At 54.6% G+C, this 20,265-nt stretch overlaps 7 protein-coding genes across 7 annotated transcripts; 3 read left to right on the top strand and 4 right to left on the bottom strand.

The window, feature by feature from the left end:
- Nucleotides 1-484: 484 nt before the first annotated feature.
- Nucleotides 485-1,049, bottom strand: P884DRAFT_280203 (bladder cancer-related protein BC10-domain-containing protein; the record flags this gene model as incomplete). The annotated part of the gene is made up of 2 exons (XM_069443412.1): nt 485-944; nt 1,033-1,049. 2 exons carry the CDS (start codon nt 1,047-1,049, stop codon nt 485-487), a joined length of 477 nt encoding a protein of 158 aa, XP_069294604.1.
- Nucleotides 1,050-2,471: 1,422 nt separating this feature from the next.
- On the top strand, nt 2,472-8,276 carry P884DRAFT_332091 (uncharacterized protein). Its single transcript, XM_069445761.1, has 2 exons — nt 2,472-7,606; nt 7,670-8,276. The coding sequence occupies exons 1-2, from the start codon at nt 2,801-2,803 to the stop codon at nt 7,880-7,882; spliced, it is 5,019 nt and encodes a 1,672-aa protein (XP_069294603.1). The 5' UTR covers nt 2,472-2,800; the 3' UTR covers nt 7,883-8,276.
- Nucleotides 8,277-8,835: 559 nt separating this feature from the next.
- Nucleotides 8,836-11,601, bottom strand: P884DRAFT_209076 (uncharacterized protein; the record flags this gene model as incomplete). The annotated part of the gene is made up of 5 exons (XM_069438918.1): nt 8,836-9,613; nt 9,744-9,978; nt 10,100-10,215; nt 10,378-11,453; nt 11,542-11,601. The coding sequence occupies 5 exons, from the start codon at nt 11,599-11,601 to the stop codon at nt 8,836-8,838; spliced, it is 2,265 nt and encodes a 754-aa protein (XP_069294602.1).
- Nucleotides 11,602-13,037: 1,436 nt separating this feature from the next.
- Nucleotides 13,038-13,640, top strand: P884DRAFT_249943 (mitochondrial 37S ribosomal protein uS19m; the record flags this gene model as incomplete). Its single annotated transcript, XM_069440623.1, has 4 exons — nt 13,038-13,102; nt 13,215-13,230; nt 13,355-13,534; nt 13,607-13,640. Exons 1-4 carry the CDS (start codon nt 13,060-13,062, stop codon nt 13,638-13,640), a joined length of 273 nt encoding a protein of 90 aa, XP_069294601.1. The 5' UTR covers nt 13,038-13,059.
- A 331-nt stretch (nt 13,641-13,971) lies between these two features.
- On the bottom strand, nt 13,972-15,003 carry P884DRAFT_249940 (TAF10-like protein). The gene is made up of 2 exons (XM_069440622.1): nt 14,783-15,003; nt 13,972-14,714 (listed from the first exon to the last, which is right to left on the bottom strand). The coding sequence occupies exons 1-2, from the start codon at nt 14,978-14,980 to the stop codon at nt 14,307-14,309; spliced, it is 606 nt and encodes a 201-aa protein (XP_069294600.1). The 5' UTR covers nt 14,981-15,003; the 3' UTR covers nt 13,972-14,306.
- A 320-nt stretch (nt 15,004-15,323) lies between these two features.
- On the bottom strand, nt 15,324-17,877 carry P884DRAFT_230408 (Mre11 DNA-binding presumed domain-containing protein). Its single transcript, XM_069439788.1, has 3 exons — nt 17,750-17,877; nt 16,433-17,665; nt 15,324-16,374 (listed from the first exon to the last, which is right to left on the bottom strand). Exons 1-3 carry the CDS (start codon nt 17,763-17,765, stop codon nt 15,455-15,457), a joined length of 2,169 nt encoding a protein of 722 aa, XP_069294599.1. The 5' UTR covers nt 17,766-17,877; the 3' UTR covers nt 15,324-15,454.
- A 297-nt stretch (nt 17,878-18,174) lies between these two features.
- Nucleotides 18,175-20,101, top strand: P884DRAFT_294432 (galactose-binding domain-like protein). Its single transcript, XM_069444279.1, has 3 exons — nt 18,175-18,365; nt 18,864-19,182; nt 19,248-20,101. The coding sequence occupies exons 1-3, from the start codon at nt 18,356-18,358 to the stop codon at nt 19,765-19,767; spliced, it is 849 nt and encodes a 282-aa protein (XP_069294598.1). The 5' UTR covers nt 18,175-18,355; the 3' UTR covers nt 19,768-20,101.
- The last annotated feature ends 164 nt before the right edge of the window (nt 20,102-20,265 follow it).

Genomic DNA, 20,265 nt, shown 5'->3' with positions numbered 1-20,265 from the left:
ATGTCATGTACAGATGATATTACGAACAATCCACATGCTTGTTTAAGTTAGAAATGAGTGGAACAACGAGCACCGCAATCAGTGTTCAATTTCGACCGCTTCGAGGAATGGAGCAGTCACATCTGCATCCCTTGCGGACCATACTTTGAAGTGGGAAGCATTACTTTAACTAAAATGCCATGAGACAGAGATATTTTTTTTCATGGAGTCCGGGGTTCGCATTATTAACGATAGGTAACGCAGGCGACATGGATGGATGCCTCTCTTTTGGGTAGGAAAACTACTCGAGGAACGTTTACATTATCACCATAACTATGTACCTTAGAATTTTTCCCAAGCAGCCTTTTGATGGAGTTCAGGATCATGCCGATGCTGCCAAAAAAACCACCGGCTGCATATCCGCTTCTGCGCCTGCTGTGGTTGCAACGCAATGCGCAAGCCCAACCCATGATACTAGCTGCAAACCGCGATACCAGCAAGCTGGCTACAAGCGGATATACAAGTCCAAACAGTCGATCCGCCATTCTCTCCGCCCAAGAAGGCTCCGCAACCATTCCAACCCAAGCCCTGTCCACTCGACTTTGGCTCGTGTGGCCTGCTCTGTAACAGTCGTCGCCAATGCCCCGGCGGTGGTCTTGAGCATCTCGCCGACTACAGCCGAGACTGTGGCGTGGAGATTCTCGGATGCTTCGATATTGCTTGTCACTTCACCCCCCACCCCTGACTGAGGCAAGTAAATATGGCTTGCCGCGAGCCTTGGCTGGAACCAGTTGCTGCCAACATCGAGAAAACAGCGGTCGGACCAGTTACATGAGGTCAGGAAGAGCATGAGAAGGAGGAACGAGCAGTAGATGCATGGTCGATGGACGAAGTAGGTGCACAGGAAGAAGAGGAAGATGAAGGCCGGCGAAGCGTTTGTCGGGATAAACAGCAGCGGGAGCCAACTGCGGAAGAAGACACAATCAGTCAACACTTCATCACACAGCCTAGTATTTTCTCCAAAGCATGGAAGGAGAAGTCGATTCTGCCCACCTGCGAAGACAAAACATTTCGGTTCGCAAAGGTCGTAGTAGGGAGGCCAACAAGGCATCAAAAGGCCGCGAAGACCCAGCAATTTCCCTTTCCCTCAAAAAGAGTCGGTGCGTTGAAGGTGCAAAACCCAAAAGAAGAGTGGAAACGGGTGGGGGATATTCTGAAGCAGCGTTGCAAGTGCGGTTGGCTTATGGCGCGGAGTGAAGAGACGTCGATGCCGATGCTGCGGGACGTGCGGATCAGAAGAAAAACTCAGGGGGCAATATCCTCTACCAGTAAAGCCTTCGATGGCTGTCGGACCTCAGTCTTGAATACTTTCGACGTCCTGACATAGGATAAAAAGCTATATTGACCCGAGAGCGGTGCCCATTAGCCCAGGTTCTGGTTGCGAAGGCAATTCTTGGGTGTGTTGAAGTGGGATCTGGCCGTTCGCGATTACCTAAGCATTGGGATCAAGCCCGACACAATCCGACACGTACATGTACGGATTACATGATCATTCTATGTTGCACTTGTGTTATGTTCTTGTGTAAGGTACGCGTCGGGCCCACTGTAATCCGTCCCTTAGCGTTTACCCCGCCTGAGCCTGCCAGAAGCCGAGCCCCACATCACTACGAAGTGCCGCTTTTCGGTCCTGCTTTCTCTGATCTCCAGGTTACTCAAGGGATGTTCAAGTATACGAGTGCGCCGGTGAGATTCTCATCTATAGCAATTCTTAGAAAAATAGGTTGTGTCTGAGGCATCACGTTTGCCTGGCGTTTAAGCAATACGTCTAACTCAAGGACCTTGCCTTCGATTTCATGCCTGACTATCCATAGGACCATAACTAAAGCATGGTGCTACTTTGATATCAGCAAACGTGAAGGGGAAGGAAGGTATGGACAGACTTGCCTCTAGCTAACCTGTACTTCTGCTGTATACGCTGAAGCCGAGTGTGCAACTCCATGCCAGCAAACATTGGCGTTGAAAGTTATCTACTAGTACGCAGCGCAGGATAAAGAGTAGGATCGCTACGGACATACCACCTCTACATCCGAATAATCGACATATTGCAACCCGATTTGGATTAGGCCCCTCTGTACGTGTTTTGATTCCTGAACTGAAATCAGGTGGGCTCCGCGGTTGCTATAAGCAAGAAAGAGAGATCACCAACTCGCAACTCAGTAACAATCTACAGCCTTGGGGGCGCTTTTTTTACTAACTGCCGCTTGACTTTCTTTGGTGCTGTATGCCGTTCACAACAGACTTGCACCTGCCCTGGGTATGCATCATATCGTGAGGTTCCCATTGGGCCCTGCTGAGGTTGAGTATCGAGCCTGCTTGGTGCCGCTACGCGCCACAGCGACGGACACGTGTAGCCGCTCAACTGGAGCACGGGCCATGCAATGCTCCCAGCCGCCTCGGCCGCTCGCGTTATAATTTTCTGAGGCACCTCAACCATTGAACAGGCCAACGGGCCAGGCAAATCAACGCCTGCTGCGATTTCTCTTTTATCTGACGAGCAGCAGCGCCACGAGGCGGATTTTTCTTTTCTTCTCCTCATTCGGATATCCGGTCCCTGGGCGGTTATCGGTGGATTGCAGACACTGGTCTTTCAATATCCATATCCTTCTGCAGGGTCCCCGATCGCCGTCACTTATCCGTCATCGTCTGTTGGCGACCTCCGCGATTTTTCTCGGGCAACCAACCTGCCACCGTCACTGCTGCGATTGAGGCAGTTTTAATCTGCATCGACCCGCAACCCCGATCATCACAACGACCCCTGGTCATGTCCAGTTACGGCATGCCTGGCGGCGGCGGCTCCGGGGAGTCAGAAGCGAACCCAAAATTCGAATCGCTTCTCGCTCAGCTCCGCCTCCAGTCGTCGCCCAGCCCCGGCCCTGGCACAGGCTCTGGCCCCGATTATTCCGGCCAGTTCAACTACCATCACGGCCACCAGTCCTTCTACGCCCATCACTCCAATTCCGACTCCCCCAATCTTCCGGGCCATGCCCAAGAACCCATAGATTCGCCGGCCTTTCTACCCGAAGCTCCCACGCCGCCTGTCGCCTTCTCTCACTCCCAGTTCCCGCCCGGAATCTTGAATCAGATGGCTGCCGCCCGCGGTGGCGCGGCGGCGGGTGGGGATGGTCGAACCGCGCACTTGCTGAATCTCCTAAAGTTCAGTGGACAAGGCAGCTCTGCGAATCCGCACCAGTCTGCATCACACGAACCGCCGAAAAGCTTTGCGTCCGCTTCGATTGCAAGTCCAGTTATCCATGCGCCCGCTCCGGCAGCTGCCGATCCCACCGGCCTGCTTGCTGCTCTTATGAAGGGCAACCTGCAACCCGAGCCCCCCAAGCACGACCCCAGCTCGTTGTTGTGGAATCGAGCCTCGCCACCTTCAGATACTCAGCAGTATCTGCTTAACCTTCTTAATAGGCCTAAGCCTAGTCAGCGCGACACTGAAGAACCCGCCGAGTCGAATCTGCTTACCCCGCCGCCTGCGACCGACGATTCCAAGGATAACGAGAGTTCGCATGGCGGTCGCTCCGCAGAGCCTACGCTTGTGGGAACCTTAGCCTCGCGCTCCGAGTTTGACTTCGAGACCAAGAATATCGAGTCTCCGCCTCCAAAATTTGACTCGACCCCGCATTCTCAGCTCTCGCAGCAATCCGGCCTGAGACAACCCGGTGTTTTCGGCCATTCAGACCATTTTGACAATCTTCCCGCGTCATCACCTGCTCACCATACTCCAAAGTCTTCGACTACACCCGGAGCCTCTGGTTCGACTACTGGCAGTGGCCATGCCCCCCCTGTTCCGACTCAGAATCTCAAAAAGCCAGACTCTGCCCAGCCATCCCATGACGAAAACCGACCTCTCAGCGATCACGGCGCGATCGGTAGCACCGAGCAGGACAGGCCCAAGCCCGAGCACCCCACCTCACCACCACAACAAAGCAACATCTCCTGGCCTTCCAACAACAGCTCAGCCGTGTCAAATGCTGTCGGTATACCGCCAAGCACGGCTGCTGGTGCGGAACAGGGGCGCAGCGAAGAGACCAAGGAAAGCGTGGCAGACGCCGTCAGTGGCCTAGCCCAACAAGTTGACCGTGAAGCCACAGAGGCCTTGGCCCGCGCCGAACAGGAACAGGCCAAAGTCGAACCTAATCACAGCTCGGAGCACACCGCAATCACTGAAAAACACGAGGAACATCCCAAGCCATCTCAAAGTGTTTACTCAGCGTCCGAGGACAAGTCTCCTAAGGAAGAGCTCTCTCTGAAAGGGGGTACGGCTTTCTTCAACTCATCACTTGCTCAAGACTTTGCCCAGGGGCACAGGGATAGCGGAGATGACTCGGCGCAGGCGGCTCAGGGCCCCGTGGCTGACAGCTGGGAAAGCGCGGAGGCCGAGGAGGTTGCTGTAGGCGAGGAAACGGCCGCCCCTGTCAAGGTGTTCAACTTTCCCATGAAGCCCTGGATCACCATTAGCCTGCAGGAGATTGACGATTCACGTCCTGTATTTCGCGAAGAGGCTATTCTTGACATCGCCCGTCTCAAGAAGGACTTTGACCAGATTGACCGCAACCTTGTCTCAGCGTCTGAGACCTACATGGCTTATGGTATGTCTAAGGCTGGTGGACTGCGGGTGATTAGGCAGGAGGATGGCAAGGATGCCAAGCTCTTCACCGACACCAAGGATCGCATCTTTAACGTCGCTATATCCACCTCTCCATCTCACCAACATCCCCAAGAGGCTATCATCGGCACAGGAGTCAGCGGGACGGTGTATTGGGTTCAGCTCAAGACTGGCGATCGTGACCACCTGGAGGATGCGCATCCGGAGCAGTATGGCTTCGCTCTCCCGCCGATTTCGACTCAGGAGGGCGGTGATGCACCTGGCGGTGTTCTTAAGACGCGTGCCCGACCCTCCGCAATGCGTCCCGAATTTTTCGCTGTCGGCAGGGGAAAGTCCATCAACATCATCTGGCCCGCCTTCATATTTGAGAACGATCTGTTCAAGAATGGGCATGATCGCGTCGTCGATACCGAAAAGCTTTTGAAACAATGCTCCCTGAAGATTAACACCGGCAAGGCTGGAAAGGACTTCATCTTCAGTCAAGATGATACACTCGTTGTCTCCCTCGACAAATCCGGGCGAGTCAAGTTCTGGGACGTCCGCGACCTCACCGCCATTAAGGAGGGATCGGACCCACTACATCCCATGCCGGCGCGGACATCATTAGAGATCAAGGAGCCACTCATGACCCTGACCACCACGCCCGAGGGCGAGAAAGCATGGCCGACGTCGGTATTGCTGCTGGATAAGTTCCGACCGTACCAGAAGCGTGCAGCCCTGAGATACATGATTGTGGGCATGAAGCAAAATCACACCCTTCAGCTGTGGGATCTTGCTTTGGGCAAGCCGGTCCAGGAGTTCAACTTCCCACACAACAAAGAATCCGATGCCGTCTGCAGCGTCATGTACCACGCACCAACCAGCATGATCGTTGTAGGGCATCCTACTCGCAACTCGATTTACTTCCTCCACCTTTCGGCCCCCAAGTACACGCTAAAAAATCTATCGCAAGTTGACTACATCCAGCGGCTCGTCGCTCAGGATTCATCAATCCCGCAGCCGGAATCTACGGCTGTAATTAGTGGTATTCGGGAGTATTCGTTTGCCAACAAGGGCGTGCTCCGCAGCCTCAACATTCTCGAAAACCCGGCAGCTTCTGGAGACGGTGAGGAGCCCACGCTCTTCGAACTATATGCAATGCACTCCAAGGGCGTTACATGCTTGTTCATTAAGCAGTCTGAGCTGGGCTGGACGAAAGATAACAAAGTCCTCGCTCCCGTCGATGCCGTGGAAGTTGGCCTGGCCAAGATTTCGAAGCTTGTTGCACCGCCTCCGCCGCAGGCGCCCGATACACACCACGTCAGCGGTTCCGGCGAAACTGCCGCAACTCCGCAGATACGGATTGCCACGCGTGGTGGTAAGGACACCATGACCAAGACTGCATCGCCTCAGGGCGACGACAAGAAAGGGTCAGATTCAATATCTCCGCCTAAGTTCGAGCGCAAGGAGGACGTTGAAATACCCGGCCCAGCACCGGAAAAATCCGAGAAGAAGGGGAGAAAAAAGAAAGCTGCCGCTGCCGCCGCCGCCGCCGCCGCCGCCGCCGCGGCTGGCGACCAGTCAGTTTCGAACGGTGCCGTCGAGGTCAATCGGGCAACTTCGCAAGGCAAGGCCAAAAAAGACGCGCGCAACGCCGATTCGCCAGCTGATGCGGCATCGAACAAGCCTGCCAACGATCTTGCCTTCACCTCAACAGCTTTCCAAGAACAACTCGACGCTGTTGTCGGCAAAATGGAGTCGCGCATTGTGTCCAACCTTTCGGGTCGTTTTGACGCAGTCTTCAACGACATCTTTAAGCAAATGCAAAAGTTTCAAGATAACCGCGATTCGGCCTTCGCCAGCAACCAGTCGGCACTCTTACAGATGGTGGCAGACGTGCTCAATAACAACACTGAAGCAGTGTTGAAGAACCTGATCATCGCACAGATCAACAATAACGTCATTCCTTCAGTCCACAGCGCCATTGACAAATCTGTCTCTGAGCAGCTCAACGCCAAATCGATCACCCAGGTCAATGCCATGCAAAAAGAGATCCAGAAGCTTCTTCCTAGCGCTGTCAACCAGGCCATGCAGAAACCCGAGGTCATCAGATCGGTCTCGGATAAAATTTCTCACAGCATCAATGGTCAAGTGGAGGCACAGATCGCCAAATCACTCCACGCCCTTGCGCCTACCATAGCCAAGACAACGGCTCAGAGCGTGCACCAGCGCATAATGGAAGATGTCCGGATTCGGATCAGCGAGGCATTTGAGCAGCTCGACCAACGTCGTCGGGCTGAGGACGCCAAACTAGATCGACTTATTGCTCAAACCCAGGACCTTTCCAATGCCATCTCATCCCTGACTGCGTCCCAGACCCAACTCCAACAAGAACTTGCCGCTCTAAAGCAACATATCCGCAGTCAAAGCCGCGAGAGAACTTCGGTTGCCGAAGAACATGGACGTGGCCATCCTCATTCTCACAGTGTTAGTGGCTCCCACGGCCTGTCAAGCGTCGAATCTCGGGAACTTGTCAACTATCCCTCGCAGCAGCAGCATCAGTCTCCTGCCTCGCACCAACAGCCGGTCCAAGCCCCTTTTTCGCACCCACATCAGCACCAACACCAGTTTGGAAACCAGGAGGGCCAGATAGCATTTGCCCCGCTTGGCCGCGAAGACCGTCAGAAGATGGAGCTGGACAATTTGATCGAGACGATCGATGGGCTGATGCGGTCCGGTAACTATGACGAGGCCATGCTGCGCTGGCTGCATTCGGGCGACAAGGCCGAAGAAATCTTCCAGCAGGTTCTTTCCAATTACAACCCAATCTTCGTTCGGGATCTACAGCCTTTGATCCTGCTTTCCGTCGGCGCAACTGTGTCGGTCGATCTGAATCGCAATTCCCAGAGGTTGATGAAGAAGGTCAACCTCTTGGAGGTTGTCATCTACGCATTCAACCAGAATCTTGGGGCTTTGGTTCGTGTTATCATCTCTGTCTTTGCTTTCGCACTCCCGCTAACCCACTCCGTTTTGTTATAGGATGACCAAGTCCGGGAAGTGACACCTAAAATCATGAACATCTTGAAGACGAGGATTGAGCAGCTCTTCCTCGAAATTAGTCGGATTGCGCCACACGACCCAGCTCTGAAAACGCTCTCCAACATGAGTCAAGTTGCTGGCCGTGTCGCCGAGACCGTGCAAATGCGTCATGGCCCCATGCATGCGCCTGGCCATGTAGGCGTCCCCTATTAAGCGGCTGCAATCAATCTTATGATGATGGACAATATGGCTCTAGGATGTTTGAGGTGTTTGCTCTGATTGATACCCCGGTCGAGCATGGCGGTCTAAGGTGGGCTATGTGGGATAATTTCGGATGGTGCGGTCTAGTGCGTTGCGTCAGTTGATTTGCTCTGCCCATCACCGATCAGCTGGCAGTCAACTTGTGCTTAGCGATCGAGTAATTAGGATGGTTGCTGAGCGGGATAATCCCTTCTTAACCATTTCCCTTTCCTTTTTTCTCGTCATTAGTACTTGGTGGCATTGGCACATTGTTTGTCATATATAGATTACGTTCTAATTATACGTCGTATTTGGCCTACAAGTGGGCTATCTATGTATAGCTAGAGTTTCTTGTTAGAATGAGCACAGAACCTGCCTTGTTCACATGCGACTATCGTCTAGTGAGACTTGGACTACCCGCTCGTTTGCTAGGCCTGAGTATATCGAGGCCGTCCCTGAGCAGAGTGTTATCAAAAGTTAGAACACTATGCTACAATCAGGGGTCGAAAGTCTGGGACCACCCTACCCACTTAAACGCGTTTCGCGACACCCACACGTATCCTACCTTTTCATTAATATCTTACAATTCAGCGATATATTAGACCTTAATCTACACGGTTTTATACACAGTGGTCCTGGACTTTTGATCCCTCACTTTATACGGCTAAGAGTGGTGTCGTTAGATAGCGTTTTTCGAGCGCTTTCTAGTGGTGGTAGTTTTATGCGTTTTGGAGGGATATTTGTAGAGATGTAAGAGGTAAAGTCATTTGCAGCCACCGAGCTGTAGCAATAGAAGTTATTAAATATAAGGACCTAAATAGTTATATACTAAGGAGAGGTTATAAGGAAACCCTAGTTTTAGGCCCTAGCTAAGTATTTAAGAGGCTATCTAAACAAAGCGGTAGCTATTCGGTTTCCGGGGCAAGCTAGCTGCCTGACTCTACCATGTCTAGAGTAGAACCCGAGGTGCGTAATAGGTGACTAGCTTCAGCAGCCCCACGGTGTTGAGCACCCATCGAAAACAGCTGCAGCGAACCTAGGGCGACGAGATCGGCAGGCTGCGAGGTGAAGGTGGGCAGGGCACCTGATTGGGCGTTCGGGTGCGCCAGTGACAAATGCTGGCCCGTATCGGAGGGAGGGGCGTTGGAACCGGCGCGGTAAGCTCCCGAGCGGCATGCTTGGTTCTCGCTAGAAAGGCACGTTGGCGGAGTCGGGAAGGCGGCAGCTTTGTGGCCAGCGGACCTCGGTGTTTCCATGGCGGCCACCACGGCGGGGGATGGTGGTTCCCGCCCGTGCGTGGAAGGCCTCGCTGCTGGGCCCAAGCACGCCCCTGGCTGGGACATGCTCTGCCTGCGGTCCGAGAGGGAGTATGACGGGTCGGGCACGGCATCGGGGGACCGTGGCTCGGGTGACAGAACAACCGCCTCCTGTGTGACCTCCCCGGCCGTGAGCCGGGGAGCGGCTAGGGATCGCTGGTGGAGGACTGCTGCGAAGACCATGTAAGGGAGCAGTGGTGGGAGATAGTCGAGGGAATAACGGGATTGGTAGGTGCTGGTGAGCGAGATGATGGCCTCGGAAGACTGTCGGCACACAGTAGAGGGGGTCGAATGCCCGGTCAGGCTGGGAGGTAACCCGTCGACAAGGCTTGCGGAATTGGCGACGAACGGCTTGAGCAAACTGAGCAAGCAGAAATTGTACCATATTCTAGAAGGGCACAGGGAAAGAGAAAGAGGAGGGGTTGGACGATTATTAGTTCCCATCTTGTTTCGAACCGGGTGTAGTCAGAGCGCAAAGGAAGAAAGAAGCAAAACGGGGGAAGGTGAGTACTGCTTACCGCGCAAGAAGAACGTCAGGTCCAACAGCATCGGCATCAGACGCGGACAACTCGGCAACTTGGCGGTAATAACCAGTGCACTTGCCGAAGGCCCCCTCGAGGTCACTAGCGGTCATGGCTTTGGAGTGGTTGTACGAGGAGAAGGTGTGTGCTGCCTCGGTAACCTCGAAGATGAAGCGAGCCAGGGGAGGGCAGTGCTGCAGCTCTGCAAAAAACTGAACCTGCAAGGAGATCCCTGGCCAATAGGTTAGCCGGCCGTCTGCTCGGGGGGGGGGGGGGGGGGGGGGGGGGGGGGGCCGATCAGGTGTAGAGCTTGTGCAGGAAAGATGCCTCCCTGCCTAGGGCGAGTGGCGGACCTCTCTCAACGCGTGCCTCGGGGGTGTCATCCTCCACATCCCTGAAGTCGGGATAAATCCTCATGAATAAGGGACCCGTTTTCGGCTCGAGGTCTCCGGTTAAGAGTCTGAGAAGACTGCCCGTTCTGCCGTTAGGAGCATGAAAGAGAGCCGACTGAAAAATAAAACCAAAACCAGCAACCGAAAAAAGAAAAGAGATGAAGCGAGAGACAAACGAAAAAAAAAAAAATTATGGCGGGGAGGGGAGGGGGGGGGCAAGCAAGGATCGATGGACATACCGGACCAAGGAAAGCCCCCCACAATAGGCCAAAGCCCGCACGGTCTTGAAGTCGTCACAATGGGCGTGCTCTTGCTGCCGCGTCTGGAGGAGGAAACGAATGCCGGCCCTGGCGAACTCGCGGGCAAGATCGCCAGCGACCTCTTCATTTCCCCGGGTCATCTCCGCAACAGCCAGGACCCCGAGTGCCTGGATGTAAGGGAGGCTGGGCAGTTCCTCTTCCCTCGCTAGCAGTCTCTTCGCCTCCGCCAAGAAGGCATCGCCGAAGCCGACCCTGGAAACGGGTTGGGATGTTGGCGTCGCGGCGACGCAAGCCAGACCTAAGACGGCATTCACGAGAGCCTCTGAACAGAAGCGCGGGTTGCCTTGCCTGAAGTCGTTCATGAAGTGGCGCTGTGAGACGATGGAGAGATACGGCAGCGAGCTGCCGAAGAACCTGGCGAGCAGCCGTTGGACGAGGCATCTGTCGGATGTGACCTTCGTCCACGTGTGAGGAATAGGGTCCGGGGATGAGTCGGGGGGTGGGAAATGCAGACGCCTTGGTGCCTCGGCTGGGGGCGTATAGATCCCGGGGGGGAATATGGAGGGCCCGGGGTCAAAAGAAACCTTCCGAGTCCTCTCCGGCCGTGTGCTGACTGCGGACTGGGCTCGGAGTGTATCGGCGACCAACGGGCCTGGGTGCCGAGAAGGTCGGGAATTCTCAGCGAGGCCGGGGCCCGGGGTGGTGATCAAGGCATCCGGCCCGGCCCGAGAAGGCTTGCCATCCTGGCCATCGGCGAAGCCCAACGGCGGCGGCGGTCGGCCCGATGATCCGGCTAACCTTGCCGACGGCTGGGCGAGGATCCATTCCGCGATGGCCTCTGGAGGGTCGCCTGCCGTCATACGATCCAGCACCGTTCGCCAACGGCATGGGTCGTTGTTTGTCAGGGCCCGGAGGAGGGCCTGGCCCTGTCGTTGTTCGGTTCGCAATCTCTCGATTTCCGATCGCAGGTGGTCCTTCGTCCGCCACTTCTTGTCCTCGTACACACACTCCTCGCCCCTCGACCTGCACCTACGGCAGGGGAGCTGGCCGTCACACTGCCGCAGAGACGCGTTAGCCTGGAAGTTCTCATGGGCCATATTGGCAGGACTTGGCGTGACCGGCTTGTCCGGAACAATCTCATACCTTGGTTCTCTTTCTCCGACACACGAGACACGCGTTCGGAGTTAGATGCTGCCTGGGCATGGCGAGCGGCTCAGACGAGATGCCAGAAGTTTGGGGAGCACGGCACAGCTAAAGGCTGGTCTAGCCGACGTCAGCAGGGCTCATTCGAGAGGAGAAATCGAGCGCACGTAGTCGTATAGAGCTTTACCTTGAACAAACACTACTTATATAAACCCACGTCATGTGCGTATGTTCGTATAACGAGAGAAAAAAAAAAGATTCGCGAGCAGGATCCATAGCCCCTCCAGAGACCAAGATCAGTCGACTATCAGGCCCAGGAGGCGCTGTCGACAATCAATGCCCCAGCGTTCCCGTATACGTGCCAGATCCCCCATCTCCATGGTGGGTGTCCCTGGGTGACCCCAGCCGCAGGCCCCCCGCCGGGGGGGGGGGGGGGGGGGGGGGGGGGGGGGGGAAGGGAGAGAGCGTTCGACCTCCTTTGGAAAGTGGGCATACTATGGAACGCGGCCCAGGAGCCCTAATGTTGGTCAGAGCACATGCCTTGTGAGCAACGTCGGTGCTGTCGGGCACAGACGAAAAAGTTGATGCTGAACCAGCCTATCGCAAGCGTATTACCAATTTCCAAGTTCCGCACAGACAGGCCGCCACATGAGGCAAGTTCCATTCCCTGGCTCGCCTGGATCACATGTTTGGTCATCTCCGATGTCGAGGATGCGGCCCTGCGCTGGGGAGAGCCCATGAGCTCTTAGATTGCCAATCGGCGGACCGAAGGTTACCCTGGAGAGGTGGAAGGATTTCTTGCTAGAGAGGGAGGTCGCTGGCCGAGCCACTGTAGCCGTACTACCCGGTTATCATATTCCACCCATAACTATACTATATGACAGGCAAGATGGGACCGTTCACATGAAACCTTTTTTTTATTATTATTATTATTTCAGCCCTCGATCGCGCTTCCACCATCTACAGGATACTGAGAGTTCCACATGCCGTAGATGATGGCTCGAGGACGACGGCTTTCTATTTCCGGTTCTGGTGCCTCGCGCTTCCTCTTTCATTTACATCTGCCACGATCTTTCCCTTTACCAGTACCATTTTCATTTTCAATAAGACGTAATTACTACATATACGCGCTTCCTTTCCTCCCTCTCCATTTACATCTTCTTTCAACCCCCCCCCCCCGGGTCTTCCCCTCCCCCCCAGGCTTCGCTTTTATACCCTTTCTTCTTCCCTCCAGAACTACTCTGGATCCAGGACATGACCTCCTCCGATGTTGAAACCCAGGCACCGTGCTGACGTGTTGCGTGCTGGCATCGCACGGTATTCTACGGAGTACTCCCGACGTAATTACCAGTAGTAGAGGGTGGGAAGCACTGATACGCGACACGTGATTTTACAGACCCACTTATTTTTCGGGCCGCCCGCTTATCAATTTCGTCCGTCTGCGATCGACGTCTTTCCGAGAACCGCGTTCTCGAAGGATTCCACGACGTCCAAGGTTGTGTCTTGCACCCGCCCATCATGCAGCCGACGCGGTGTTTGCTTAGGCGGTCCGTGTGGAAAGGTAACGTGCTTCTGATATACCCTATATTGTTTCCTCACCTCAATCCATGCTCCACCGGGCCTGCGTATCCTTGCCTCCGCAGGACTTTCCAACTGACCGACTTGTGTTTTAGGGCCACACATCGTCCCGTAAGCACCCTTGACTTGATCTCTCCGACCTGTCCCAAAGTCCTTCCTGCCCCGGGGGCCCCGAAACTCAACCACTACCATCGGTCCGACCGGCGAAGCGGTCTAACGATCTGTTCCTTCCTAGACTCCCCATCGTGCGCCCCGAGCCAGGAAAGAAAGTGCCACCAATTCGGACCCAGGCGAGATCAGCAACCATTCTGCCCAACTTTGTCGGCCTCAAGTTCCAGGTTCACAACGGCAAGGTGTACCATGACGTGACTATTACCGAGGAGATGGTGGGCCACAAGCTCGGCGAGTTCTCTCCGTATGCCACACACCCGCCACCCTTCCCCGCGGAGCGCCCAATGAGGACACACTGACAAGGTGGTTGCCGTAGGACACGGAAGCCCTTCATCTGGAACAAGAAATAAAGGGCGACACCCCCTGTAGCAGGAATCGAGATAACTCCAACTTGTACGAGCGCTCAAGGGACGTTTTGCGTTGCGATGTACCATATATGTGACCATACTGGGACGGAAACAGTGAGCATTTTCATCGGGAAACTAAGATGGTGGTCTTATTCTTCCTACGGGAGGTGGCCTGCTGCTCGCAGCCGACGACGGCAGCTGCGCCTCGCAATGGCGCTTCATGGCACCGAGGAAGGATGATCACGATGGGATAAGGGGGGAAAAGAACAGATAATGGTTCTTGTCGGGGAGGAATAGAACGCCTGTTTAACGAGCAAGAAACATGACATCAAATGATTTGTCGGCATATATGTATATGAAGAGAGCTCTCCGTCGGGCCGTGCTACCGACCACCACCCCAGTGCCAACGCCGAAAACCTGCCTTCCCAACGCCATTATCCACGCCTCCAGATATGTAAAGCAAAACTCCCGGTGTGAGCAAGCTAGCCCGGGTAGCCCAGAACGGATAGAGCAAGTAACGACCTAGTGCGTAGCCCTTGCCCCCTCGGGACTTCGGGATGGCAGAGGGGGTATAAAGCCATCGAGGCCAACTTCGTAACCTCTCCTCGAGGGGACCTCTGTGAAACCGAAACCAAACAAAGACAGCCAATCGAGACGCGGAATCCTCCCTCAGCGGTAGAATTCGCTCCGCTTCACATTAACGCCGAACTCGCCCACGGCCATTCCGAGATCTTCCATGGTCAGCACCGTGCGGTTCTGGCTGCCGCCTTGCCCACCGCCGCCGTACCCGGGCCTCTGGATACCCAGCGGGCCACCGCGACTCTGTTCTTTGCTGCCGGGCTGGCCGGCCGGCTGCCCGGGAATCGGGAAACCCGCGGCCGCACCGAGGTTGCCCATCGGGTTGTTGGCACTGGTATTGCTCGCCCGGATCCGGCTGTACTGGTACGCATCGGCCGCAATGTCGGCAATGAACTTTTGCGTCGCCAGGGCGAGCAGTCGCGCCAGGCGCTGGTCGGTCTGCGGGGGCGGCGGGAGGCCGGCGCGCGTCATGTAGTAATTGGTGACTGCGTCGGGAATCTGTCGGTCAATCAATCAACCCGCGGGCGTCAGCGCAACGTCCAGCCAGTGATGCGGTGGTTACGTACAATCGGCGCGTAGTCGTCCATCTTGTTGAGAAACTCCTTGAGCGATGCGTCCTTGCGCGTCGGCAGCCTGGGCTCCGGGATGGTAGGGGTGGAGAGGTTCGCGGCAACCCCAGAGCTTTCGCTCGTCTGCATGCCATTCGCATGCGCGACCGGGGCGGCCGCCTGCTCTGTGTTCTCTGTCGGCGGATTGCTTGCCATTCTTGTAGAGGATGAGTCGAGCTTTGCCGTCTTCCTCTGTAAGCAGATGGCTTGTGATGTATGCTTGGGGTTCAAAGGCCAAGGGTTGGTCACCTGCAAGGGTGGTCACGTGACACGCTATCAACATTGGCTCATGGTCAGTATTCTTCCTCTTCTTGCTCTCCTTCTGACCTTAGAATCCTCTACATGTTTACACGAGGGATATGGATATTTAGAAGTTACTAACAGGAGCCGGCGATGCTTTACAATTTGTGCAAGGATGTCAAGTATATGGATCATGACCGGCAGCTGTCATGCACCGAAGTTGTAAGAACTTCACAAAGGCGAAAGTACTGCCTTACGACAGAGATACGACTGAATTCACCGTAATGGAAAGAATCGGGTTGTCTTAATCAGGTATCAAACCATTAGAAGGCGTCCTCATGTCTTCAGTCATCTGCAACTCCCCCAGATATCTGCCTCCCAGAGTGTTGCTCATCGCCCTCTGCTTCGGGTTGCCGGCATCGTCTCGAAGGCATCGTCTTCCGAGATTTCGTCATCGCTAATCTCGATAGCTTTTTGTGACGCCTTGGGTTTCTGTGACTGCGTGAAGTTGATTGTTGTTTGCCGAGTCTTGGGTGCAGCACCACGGCTTCGAGTAGATCGGGTTGGTGCGGCTCGCGCAGGTGGATCTGGAGCGGCATCGTCTTCCATGATTACATCTTCGTCGTCATTCTCCTCCTCTTCGCTATCCTGGAACGGATTAGCTTTCTTTCGACTTCGCACGGGAGCCTTCTTCGCCGCGGCGGTCCTCTTAGTCGGAGCCTTCTTTGTGGCTCTCGTCGTTCTCGCTGCTGCCCGCTTGGCGGGAGCTTTTGGCAACGGAGGTTCGTCGTCGTCCGGCAACTCGTCGTCGTTGTCGCTCAATGCAGCATCCGGAGCAGGCATCGCACCTGAGCCTTCCATGGCGGGTTCAGGAGACGCTGGAACTTCCTCAATTGCCCCTGGTTGTGCTGTCCAGTGGCCGTCCAAGTCGGAATCCCAACCCGGGGGCTTTTCCTTGAACCGCTTCCTGCGCTGGGCCTGTCTCTGCTGCCCCGAAATGAAGCTTTTCTCCATTATTTTTCGAAAATCATCGATATGGGCATCGAGACCCTCCGTGATCTTGTCATCATCGAGCTGTAGCAGACCCTTAACTTGGGAGGAGAGCGATTCTATGACGAACATCTCAACCGCGTGCTTGTCATCCTTGCTAACGAACTGGTTGACGGCGTCGCCAAAAGGTGCCTGGGGAAGGATTTTGAGAGATTGCTGGGCGAAAAACTCCTGCACCAAGGTGTCGACTTTGATGGTGTCGACAGATTCAAGAGCTTCCGCGACGCCTGCTGGGAGTGTGCTCACGTCTTTGGCTTTTCCTAGAGTACAGTTCCGTCAGACAACTCAACTGATTACTAAGGACGCGGAAGCGCTCACTTGAAGTCCCCGTCTTCTTCCGGTAAAAGTATACCACGTCATTCTGGTTTGCTACCTTCCCTGCAAAGCGGTTAGAGAAACGCTGTGGGTTCTCGACCTCAAATTTTGACCCCTCGGGAGCCGTGTATTCCACTTTGAGTCGAATGAGGGGCAGTGGCTGTGCTTCCTCATCCTCTGGTATCTCGTCTTCGCTGTGTATCGACCGCCATTTCGCGTTGGCCTCCGCAATCATCTCCTCAACGATCAACATGAGGCGCTTGGTAATATCTTGGCGATTATCTTGTTTCTTTTCGAGTCCCTTGAAACGCTTGTCGGTTGCCAGCGTGATCTCACGAGTGACAAACGGTCGAACGGTCTTAAGCGGAATCTTTTCCACCTCAAAGGATTTGCCGCTGATACTGAGAATCGCAACGTGTTTTGTTACGGCCTCGCCGGGCACAAGGGATGTTGCCACTGACGAGCCGGGCTGCATGACGTAGAATCCGGTCTCCGCATTCCGCTGGGGATCGATGAGACATTCATGCTCGTGCCCCCAGATGACGAGATCCAGAAAATCTGGTAGCATATTCTCGGGAAGGTAGCTGGTCTGGGTGTGCGCGTAATGGTTCTGGTGCAGCGCCAAGAGGTTGAAGAAATCAGACTTTTGCTGGGCCGGCCGGTAGAACCTAACCTTGTTGTCCCTGAATGTGCGATGCATGCGCTCATCGCGTACGTTGCTCAACCCGTAGAGAGCCAACTTCGTTTTTCCTTTCTGCAGAAGAATAGGCTTGACGTGGATGTTGTCTGCCTCTGAGACGCGACCAAAGTAATTGACCAGGCCTGCCACCTGTAGCAGATCGAGTGAGCAAAAATGGCCGTCGCCGCTGGGATCATCATGATTCCCGTGAATAGAGAACACAGGTATTGAAATGTTGATGTCGGGGTCTTGGTAGTTGACATGAGGAAAGGCGCCCTCAAAAACCTCGGCTGCGTCGCTGAGGAACTCGAGTTCGCAGGGTTTCATGCCCAGGCAATTCTTCCGAAGTGAACGCATAACTTGATACATGGACTTGCGAGACGGCTTATTGTCGTGGAATAGGTCACCACCTAGGAGAACCATATCGACATCCCGAGTTCGGGCGAGCTGCATGATTTCGTCAAAGGTGCGCCAACTGTCATCCTTGCGAATGGGGTCTCGTTCCTCGAAACCAACATGATTATCGGTTGACACCAAGATACGTATCGTGTCTGGGTCTGCGTACACGGTGCGGGGTTAGCTCCATCGTTGGATTCGGGAAGGGCGACAGAGGCCGTCGATGGGAGACCTAAGGCACTCACCATAATTTTGGGGCATCTTTAGCAGGTCCACAGGCCAACCAAGCGTTGCTGTTGCGTACTTTGTAGGGTATTGTACACTCGGAAGAAATGCCGTTGACAGATTGGTGGACGACTGGTCCTTTTGGTGTGTAGCTCCACGCGTCGACGGAGGCGCGAACGAAGCACGCGGTCACATGCGCAGGCTGATCAATTTGGCGCTAGTTATTCTCCACAGAGTGGTGAAAGCGTGCAGTGGGCGGGCCTCGTATGTGTTTCGTACCGTACCATACGAGTTGTTTACAAGGTATTCCCGAATCTGCATTGTAATAACTAATCCGTAAACTGACGGAATACCGTGGGAAGTTTGGGGGTACTTCGCGGGGCAGTTCTTGGCACATTTTCGGGCCCCTCTGCTGGCGACTCGGCAGGCAACGCGCAGCATAGGCAAACAAGACCTCATCTCATGCTGGCAGAACGGCTTGGTCAATGTCTACACCACCTCGATACTACACTAGAAACGGCCGAAGAGCCGATCACGGTTACATCCGCTAAACACCGTCTGTACACGCGAATTTCATCGCCGGAACTAGGGAAGAGAAGCACAAACAACAACTCTGGTGTCCCGGCATGCCCCGGTGTAAGTCACGCCAGCTTCTTTGACAAATACTAGCCTAGAAACCTTGTTCCTCGTTTCGGTTTTGCTTTATTTATTTTATTTTTTTATTTTTTTTTTTTATTTTTTTGCACGTTGGCCATTCGCGAAGTCCTGCCACTGCTCGATTTTTAGCCAACTCCCCCTTTGGCAAGACTGTTGCACCCAAAGTCTCTCATGAAGCTGTCTTTTTTCTTCGGTCATCATACATCATCTCTCTTCCCTACATCATGATAACGCCTATGTTGGTTTACCGCGCTGTAGTACCACGGCACAATCAAGGAAGCTTGGCTCCAATGGGCAGTCCAATGCGCCGCGCGACTTATGTTTACAACAGGCAGGATCCTGTTACGCTCGATTGAGACGACAGGCCTTTTTTTTTTGTTTGGGGGGGGGGGGAGGGTTGGAACGTTACCTGGAATCAGCAGTCTTAACCGTTGTTCATCTTTCACCTGACTAACTCGCTCATTGCGCCTCCTATAGCCGCTGCTACAGATCGCCGCGTCCACTTTGCTGGTGGTAGATATGGGTCTGGAGAAGTGAGCGAAGAGTTGATGCAAGGTCTTGGGGAGGGTGATGACGAGCTGCTTGGAGACGCGATGACCGAAGATTTGGGCGACGAAATGGACAACGATGGCAACTCCGAGGCCGAGGACGACGACGGTATGGGAGACGATCCATTCAACCCAGTTGAATTGGGGCTGAAGGAGATCAACAACCTTGCCCACTTCGGCGTCAGCAGCCACCGGCCAGGAAGTGGCGTAGCCGAGTTGCTCAGCGACGACCTTGACAAGTACTGGCAGTGCGTACATGTCTCTCCCCGAGCTTCGAACTCGCCCGGGCTTTTGACTGACCAGGATATCGCAGGTCGGATGGTCAGCAGCCGCACCAGCTCACAATCCACTTTCTGCGCCGTGTCGAGATCCGTGCGATTCGCTTCTATGTCGATTACAATCAAGACGAGTCCTACACGCCGACCCATATTGTCTTCTACGCTGGCACAGGTCATCATGACCTCATCCAATTCGCTGAACTCACGCTCACCAATCCAGTCGGGTGGCAGGATGTACCCATCGCCAATAGTGGCGGAGGTGCCGATGGCCACTCCCTGTGCTGCTGGATAGTGCAGATGCACATCAAAGAAAATCACCAGAATGGCAAGGACACTCATATCCGCGGCATCAAGATATACGCCCTAGATGACCAGTCATTAGGCAGCGCCGCACGCGAGCCGGCCCGCGGCCCAAGAACGGACCTCAGCGCGAACCATGTCCCTGCGCCGGCGGCGCACGGTCTGAACGAGCAGTCTCTCCGAGAGCTTCTGGATGCGTTTGAACGCCATCCCATATCGAATACCGAATCGGTGCGCGAACCGGTGATCCGTTGAAAAATGACCTTCTAGTCGATGTAGTCAAGGCCGGGCATGCCCTTCCCCGATGAACCGAGCACCTGGGTGAGGCACGGCGCTGTCTGGCCACAGACGATTGAAGAGGCATGGGGGGAACGCGCTATTTCCAGTCGCAAATTGTAGTGTGCGAATTATGCCTAGACACGATGACAAGTCGACAAGCGCGCCGCAATGACTATACACTGCAGAGGCATTTGACGGACCGGTATTGGAAGCTTGGCCGCTCAGCTGAAGTGGCTTCATACCTTCTGTTTCAGGGTATTCATTGGCAGTGTTCTCAATTCACAGTAGTTGTGGAATTCGACAAATCAAGTAGCAACGTGATGAGCCGTCGGGACGAGGATTGCGGTTGTAGCACCGCGGCTCACGGAAGTGCAATGTCAAACGACACTCTGGCCTACATTGACAGCGAGGCCGATCGTAATATGTAGCTGAAACGGCCCGGTAGCGTCGGTCATTCGGCGAACGATGGTAAAG

The sequence above is a fragment of the Thermothelomyces heterothallicus genome (genome assembly GCF_042370625.1).
Source record: "Thermothelomyces heterothallicus CBS 202.75 unplaced genomic scaffold P884_scaffold_27, whole genome shotgun sequence".
Taxonomy (NCBI): Eukaryota; Fungi; Ascomycota; class Sordariomycetes; order Sordariales; family Chaetomiaceae; genus Thermothelomyces; species Thermothelomyces heterothallicus.
Note: the sequence above shows the minus strand (reverse complement) of the source record. Positions and strands in the feature narration are given on the sequence as shown.